The sequence below is a fragment of the Saccopteryx bilineata genome, chromosome 6 (assembly GCF_036850765.1).
Source record: "Saccopteryx bilineata isolate mSacBil1 chromosome 6, mSacBil1_pri_phased_curated, whole genome shotgun sequence".
NCBI lineage: Eukaryota > Metazoa > Chordata > Mammalia > Chiroptera > Emballonuridae > Saccopteryx > Saccopteryx bilineata.
In genome coordinates this window covers 180,976,538-180,984,245 of record NC_089495.1, presented here as the reverse complement: position 1 = coordinate 180,984,245, position 7,708 = coordinate 180,976,538, and the positions used below count along the sequence as shown (strand labels likewise).

Here is a 7,708-nt window from a genome sequence, read left to right as displayed (position 1 = left end):
TTCTTAATAATTTCATCTTTGAGTTCATGTTTTATAAGGAAAGGTCAAAGGGACCCTGGGACCTTGGAGACTGGAATCACGCTCCTGCCACCTCCCCGCTTCCCCTGAACAAGTCTTTGGCTGCTGGCCCACCCACTTACCCAGTGACAGGACCACCCTCTGCCCCTACAGTCTTGGACCTGGGCACAGAATGTTGGGGCAAGTCACAGGATGGTGTCCTGGGCGCCTGTGAATGTCTACACTTGCCCTGTGACTATCCCCCCTCACCCAAGGAAATATGACTGAAATAGAAAATCAAAGGTACCATGACGGGGTAACAGAAAAACTATGGAAGAAATAAAAAAGCTTCTTTTCTGCTTTTTAACCTGGGGCTGCCATTTTCACTGGGCATGATCCTCATAATAACATCACTGGCTCTGCCCACGGCCGTGAAGGGAAAGTAGCCAAAGAAGAAAGAAGAGGAATTAGAATTAATGGGGTGTGCATGGGGGACCGGGGAGCTAATCAGCCCTCAGAGATTAAAATGGTTGAATTCTATAGTGTTACAAATGGGCCAGATACAGTCTTTTCAAAATAATGCTTTATTTCTTTCTGATTATAAAGCAATACATATCACAAAATATTCACATATATTCAGACACTATGAATATGAATGGAAATCTACACTCAAAGAAGTAGCAGAGCTCAGGGTGTTTAAAAGTATCTAGACCAGAGGTCAGGAATCTTTTTGGCTGAGAAATCCATGAACACCACGTTTTAAAATGTAATTCTGTAAGAGCCATACAACGACCCGTGTACCTTACGCATTATCCAATAAAAATTTGGTAGCCTTGGCTGGTTGGCTCAGTGGTAGAGCGTCGGCCTGGCATGCAGGAGTCCAGAGTTCGATTCCCGGCCAGGGCACACAGGAGAAGCACCCATCTGCTTCTCCACCCCTCCCCCTCTCCTTCCTCTCTGTCTCTCTCTTCCCCTCCCTCAGCCAAGGCTCCATTGGAGCAAAGTTGGCCCAGGCACTGAGGATGGCTCCATGGCCTCTGCCTCAGGCACTAGAATGGCCCTGGTTGCAACAGAGCAACGTCCCAGATGGGCAGAGCATTGCTCCCTGGTGGGCATGCTTGGTGGATCCCGGTCGGGTGCATGTGGGAGTCTGTCTGACTGCCTTCCCGTTTCCAACTTCAGAAAAATACAAAAAAAAAAAAAAAATTAGTGTTGTCCCAGAGGACAGCTGTGATTGGTTCTAGCCACCCGAACCATGAACATGAGTGGTAGGAAATGGATTGTAATACATGAGAATGTTTTCTATTTTTAATATTATTTTTTTTGTTAAAGATTTGTCTACGAGCCAGATGCAGCCATCAAAAGAGCCACATCTGGCTCACAAGCCATAGGTTCCTGACCCCTGATCTAGACAATCACAAGCTACCACCAACTCATCCCAATGCTATCAAATGCTCCCTCCTCAGCATTGCAAATCTCAGTCTCCCATTCTGCCCGGCATGTCCAACCTTCTGAACCTGAGCTACAATTGAAGCACACCATTGTAGGGACATCTAGACACAATGCAGGTTAACAACACTGAGATCATCATCTCTTCACTTCAGCATCGGCTACCTCCAATCTGACCAAAGGATATCTTTTGTTTTCCAGCACTGCAGCTTGCCAAGGGATGACGTTGTCTAAACACATTTGCAATGTTTTCTTTTTAACAGTTAATATATTTCCAGGATGCAAGTCCATTTCTTTCTCAAAAGGTTCCTAGGACACCCACTGAAAAGTCAAAAGCAATGAGCTAAAAGGGATTGCTATTTCGTCGGAGAAGAACGACACCCTTTGTATCGAAGTGGGGGAATTACAGGCTGTGGTCACCCTCTGCACAGTGTCTCTTTGTCAAGCAATACATGCTGAAAAAAAATAATACAGATGGGAAAATATTGTGCACTGTCAGATCTTGGAAAGGGCCGAAGGATTTTTCCTCACCAATGTCTTGTCGATGACTTTCACATTCTGGCACCCTGAAAAAATAATGCATACATTTAATCTAAAATGAATGCAATAATAATCAGGCAGGTAATCGTTTTCCCAAGGAATGTAAAACTTGACAAATGTAAGGTTTATGGTTCAAGGTAGCCTTGCCAAATCTTATGTGGCATGAGACCATTTTTATTACCTAAACAGTTTTTAACACAAAATGACTGGCACATATTTTTATTAACACAAAGAGTATATTCTTTCTGCCACATTTAATAGAGAGTCGGTGGCTGAAAGCTCTCTTTTAGGATATGTCTGTAGCAGATGAAAAGGTGGGGTGAGGATTCACAAAATGGCATTCTTCTCTCTGAGGCTGTGTCCACATGGGCCCAGCACAGGGGTGAGAAGACAATTGATCTCAGGGATTCTGTCTATAGGGTGATCTGGGTGATATAGATCACAGAAAAAAAGAACCTTATTACTTTCAAAAGTGGGGGAGGTGATAATTAACTCAAAGACATGTGTTACTGATGGTTGATCTGAGTCAAATTCAAAAACGGTTACTAGTAATAACGGTGCTTATTTGTTCATGTGCCAGGCACTGCCCTAAATACTAGGAACTCTACAGTGAGGACAACAGACAAAGATCCCTGTCTTGCACACATAATGCACAGAACTTGAAAAATAAATCCTATGATAGATGATGTGTAGGAGATGATCGCTGCCGTGGGGAAAGGATGAAATACTAATAAGGAAAGATAAACTGGAAGTCAAGTGGGCAGATGGAGAACAAGTTGCCATTTCAAACAGGTGGTCAGGATGGAGCCCTTTGAGAAAGCACAATGCAGGTGTGGCGTGAAGGGTGTGAGCGAGTGAGCCGTGTGGATATCAGGGAAAGAGCCTAAGGTTACAGCATGTCTGGCATGGTCAAGGGACAGCAGGGAGATACATGAGCCCTGGGAGACAGGAGTGGAGGTCAGACAGGTGACAAGGTCAAACCACCTAGGACTCTGTATACCATTGTAAGCACATTGGCATTTACTCTGAGTAAACCCAGAGCCATTTGAGGATTCTGATCAGAAGAGCAACATGATGTGATATAACGTGTAAAAGATTATGCTGACTGCTGCGATCAGAATGGGCTGGGAGGAGGAGGTAGGCAAAGGAGAGACAGACAGACCTGCAATGCTCAAGGGGAGAGAGACAATGAGCAGGGTACACAGAGGGACCAGGGCAATATCCAAGGTGGAGAGCTGCTGATGGCCCCGGCCAGAGTGATGGCGCGGCGGCGGTGGTGGTAGTGAGGTCAGATTCTGCTCGCATTTGCAGATGGAGCCTCTGTGGATGTAAGGGTGTGAGCAAAAGAGAAGTCGAGAATAACTCAAGATTTTGGATCTGAGCACCTGAAACAATGGTGTTAACGGGAACTGAGATCGGAGAGTCTGCAGGTTCAATTAGAAAAGTTAGCAGTTTGGTTTTGAACAGGTAGTCTGAGATGCCACTTAGATATCCAAGTCGAGGCATTGACCAGTTAGATGTATTGTTCATGTATTAGGAGATGAGGAAGAGTATGCTGCAGCATTCACCTTTAAGGTACTTATCATTATACAAATACCCGGATAAGACTTTCAAAGACAGAGGCTTAGCGAGTGTTACAGACTATGCATACGGTGGCGGCATTCCTCAGCTCGGAGGGGGCTCTGCACTACAGCTGTAAATATGGAGCCAACTTAGATTTAATCACACCCTCAGATGATTCATTCCCCTCCCCTCCATTCACTCTTCCCCACCAAGAAGCCTCGCTTAACAACCCCGGAAGAAAGGAAAGTTGTCAATTGCAATGACCAGTCTTACCACTCAGAGCCATGGCTAACCGGAACTCTTCCTTCAATATCTCAAGGACGTCTTGAACACCTTTCTCTCCCTATGCGAGTAAAAGATACAGAGCTTTTGGGGCAGTCATTCTGGCTTGATTCATGTATTTATTTCACTGTGAAGTTATCCTGTTTTACATATTTATTTATCTGTTTGTTTTCCAATTACCTGGGAAGCCAGGCCCCAAATGATCGGTCTCCCCACAAACACCGCCTTGGCTCCCAGGGCCAGAGCTTTCAGGACATCTGTGCCTTTTCGAACACCCCCATCGAGGAAGACTTCCACCTTCCCTTCCACGGCCTCCACAATTTCTGGCAGAGCATCAATCTGCGGAAGGAAGAGGTCAATAATGAGAGGACATTCTGCATGAGGGCCCAACTCAGCCTCCACAGGCCACTGGCCATCTGATCCTGGCTCAGAATAAAAGAAGCTCAGTAGTTTTGGAATCATCAGTAAGCCCCTTCTGAAATTAAAGAGGTGCAAATGTTTGTAAGTAAAAGTAAAATAAAATAAAAGCTAAATTTGGAATTGAGTTGGCTTACTATTCTTTCAGAGTCCCTGATTATTTTTTCTGTTCTTAATATTTAAATTCAAAGATCATGATCTTAAAAAACATAAACACAATTTAAAAACACTAGATGACATTTTAAGATTAAATTTATTGGGGTGACATTAGTTAATACAATTGTACAGGTTTCAGGTGTACAATTCTATAACACATCATCTGTACACTGTGTTGTGTGTTCTCTACCCCAAGTCGAGTCTCCTTCCACCACCACTTACCTCCCTTTACCTTCTTCTACCTCCCCCCACCCCCTTTCCCTCTGTAATCACCAGACTGTTGTCTGGGTTATGACGTTTTTTGTTTTCTTAATCCTTGCACATTTTTTATCCAACCCCAACCTCCCTTTCCCTCTGACAGCTCTCAGTCTGTTCTCTGTATCTATGAGTCTGTTTCTATTTTGTGTGTCAGTTTATTTTGTTCATTAGATTTCACATATCAGTAAAATTATATGGTACTTGTCATTTTCTGACTGGCTTATTTCACTTAGCATAATAATCTGCAGGTCCATCCGTGCTGTTGCAAAAGGTAAGATTTCTTTCTTTCTTGTGGCTGAGTAGTATTGTACTGTGTAAACGTACCACAGCTTTTTTATCCACTTGCCTATTGATGGCCATTTGGGCTGCTTCCATATTTTGGTTATTATAGATAACACTGCAGTGAACATAGGGGTACATATATTCTTTCAAATTAGTGTTTTGGTTTCTTTAGATGTATTCTCACAAGTGGAATTGCTGGGTCATAAGATAGTTCCATTTTTAATTTTTTTTAATTAACTCCATACTGGTTTCCACAGTGGCTGCACCAGTCTGCATTCCTACCAACAATGCATGAAGGTTCCCTTTTCTCTACACCTTTACCAACACTCGTTGTTTGGATTTATTGATGATAGCTATTCAGACAGGTGTGAGGTTTTAATTAGCATTTCTCTGATGATTAGTGACATTGAATATCTTTCCATATGTCTATTAGCCATCTGTTGTCCTCTTCAGAGAAGTGTCTATGCAGGTCCTTTGCCCATTTCTTAATAGGATTGTTTGTCATTTTTGGTGTCGAGTTTTGTAAGTTTGTTATAAATTTTGTACATAAGCCTTTTCAGATGTATTGGAAAAAGTGTTCTTCCATTTAATGGGTGGGGCTTTTTTTTCACTTTTTTGATGGTTTTCTTTGCTGTACAAACACTTTTTAGTTTGATGTAGTCCCATTTGTTTATTTGTTTCTTTTGTTTCCCTTGCCTGAGGTGATATATCAGAAAAAATATTGCTACAAGAAATGTCCAAGATGTCATTGACTATGCTTCTAGAATTTTTACGGTTTTGACTCTAACACTTAATGACCTTTTATAGCTATTCTTTATAAATGCATAAAAGTCAATAATGTAGCTTGCGGAAAAAAATCATTCTGAACATTATTCCTTATTGAAAATCAATTGTCGGTATGGCAGTAGAAGCAGTGGTGTATAAGAACACAAACACAGCTAGTTGAAAAGCTTAGTTTCTGATTTCCTCGTACAACCTGCTTTGCCTCCAGCTATACATTAGAGAACTCTCCATGAAAATATTTTCCTTGCTTTTAAAGGACCATGACCACATGCACTTGGAAAGTCCTCATCTTGAGTGGCAATTGATGACGTGCTTATATCATCAGTAGAGAACACAAGATCTTCACAGAGGTTGATCCGGTAAATTGCATCATTGTTCCTGATCCTGCACACTACTCAAACCCACTCATTTTTCAAGGCAACTTCACAGTTTCCCGCTTAAAATAAAAAAGTGCACTTGTATAGTCCTTGACATTGGCTGTGGCCTTGCAACCTCCTTTGGCCAATAACACGTGAGCAAAGCGGACAGCATCATTTCTGGGCATAGGCTGTAAACAACCTCATAGGTGTCAACTTCCTCTTGCACCTGTACCACGTGCCACAAGAGGAGCATCCTCTGGGCAATGCTTCCCGAGTAGATGGGCCCCAGGATAATTGTTCAGGAAGCAGAGCCAGCCCAGCCAAGCCCACCTGATCTAGAAATTGGGAGCACAGCCACGTAACAAGTACCAAATTCATATCAGCAGGCCCCTGGTTCACACAGAGTTCCATGGGAATAAATTACTGTCGATTTAAATCACTGAGTTTGGAATCCTATTTTATAGCATCATGTGGGAAGAGTGAATATAGTTGGCTAAGAGCCAATACAGTTAAATGCTAATAGATGATACACTCGGCTACTTTGATGTAAATCTTTGCACCTGAGAATGGAAGCAATTCCCAAGGTCAACATCTAGAGAAATTGCTCACATTCATACCAACATATTTAAATATAAAATTAAATCCAATCTGCACTTAAAACTCCTGCTGAAAAAGCTACCATACATCCCAGTGCAGTTTTTCCTCAAAAATAATTGTGCTGAAATCACTCAAAGCCTTTCCCACTTTGCCCCTAAAATTTTAGAGGCTAAAACTTAAAAAGAGTTTTATGTAAAAAGGCTGAAGACCAAACCCAGTCACAGATTCGGAGGAAGTGAAGGCAACATTTTGGCGTACGGCCCCTAAACGGTTGGCAGGTAATGTGATTTTCCCCTTTTCCCTTTCGGCTTCCCTCGCCTTGCCAAACATGCTCTGGATCCATTTACATATGCCCCCTTTACCTATACATAGTCCTCCTTCAGAGTCGGGCAAGCTCCTTCCACACAGAAATGCTGCCATTTCCAAGGCATGATGCAAGCTATAATTAAGCATATTTCCCCATTGGAAACCAGAACCAAAGAAAAATATTAGCTAGCTTGGGTTCGGTACACATTTTCAAAGTCACGCAAATCAAATCTCTTTAGGTTATTTCCAATGCGCCGCCTGGCCGAAAAGGAAATTGTTCAGGAGACTTAAAATGTGAATCCTGGGTTATGAAACGGAGCCCAGACCACTAACTATTTCACGGGTCTGTGGACAAGGATGTTCCCCTGGCTTTTTGCTTGTTTGTTTGTTTGTTTGTTTGTTTGTTGCTGTTACTGGTTTTACCTGTACTGCAGTTTTACCGGGTATGTATTTCAGAGAATAATTCTGATCAGGGGAGATTAAGTAAATAAATATAGCAAACAAATCCACTATTTTACGACTGTGTTATGCTTCCTTCTTCTTGGCTTGCTACCCATCTAGGAGACCATTCATTTCAGCTTTTCTCTCCTCAGTGGTGCTTTAGGTGACTAGTTGTGGGCTTAACTCCAGTGAGGTTGATATGCACAAAAACATGGTAAAATCGCTCATTCATCCATTCATTTATCAACTTAGCAAACATTTTATTGTGGACCTGGTAT

At 42.3% G+C, this 7,708-nt stretch overlaps 1 protein-coding gene across 1 annotated transcript in view; it reads right to left on the bottom strand.

Moving 5' to 3' along the window:
- Positions 1–568: 568 nt before the first annotated feature.
- The window catches only part of HAO1 (hydroxyacid oxidase 1), a 48,888-nt gene continuing 41,748 nt past the window's right edge, over positions 569–7,708 (bottom strand). The window contains exons 6-8 of the mRNA XM_066236434.1: positions 4,012–4,170; positions 3,823–3,892; positions 569–2,012 (exon numbers count right to left, since the gene is read on the bottom strand). Of these exons, the coding sequence (XP_066092531.1) occupies positions 1,942–2,012; positions 3,823–3,892; positions 4,012–4,170 (300 nt within the window). The 3' untranslated portion in view covers positions 569–1,941. The remainder of the gene's footprint in view (positions 2,013–3,822; positions 3,893–4,011; positions 4,171–7,708) is intronic.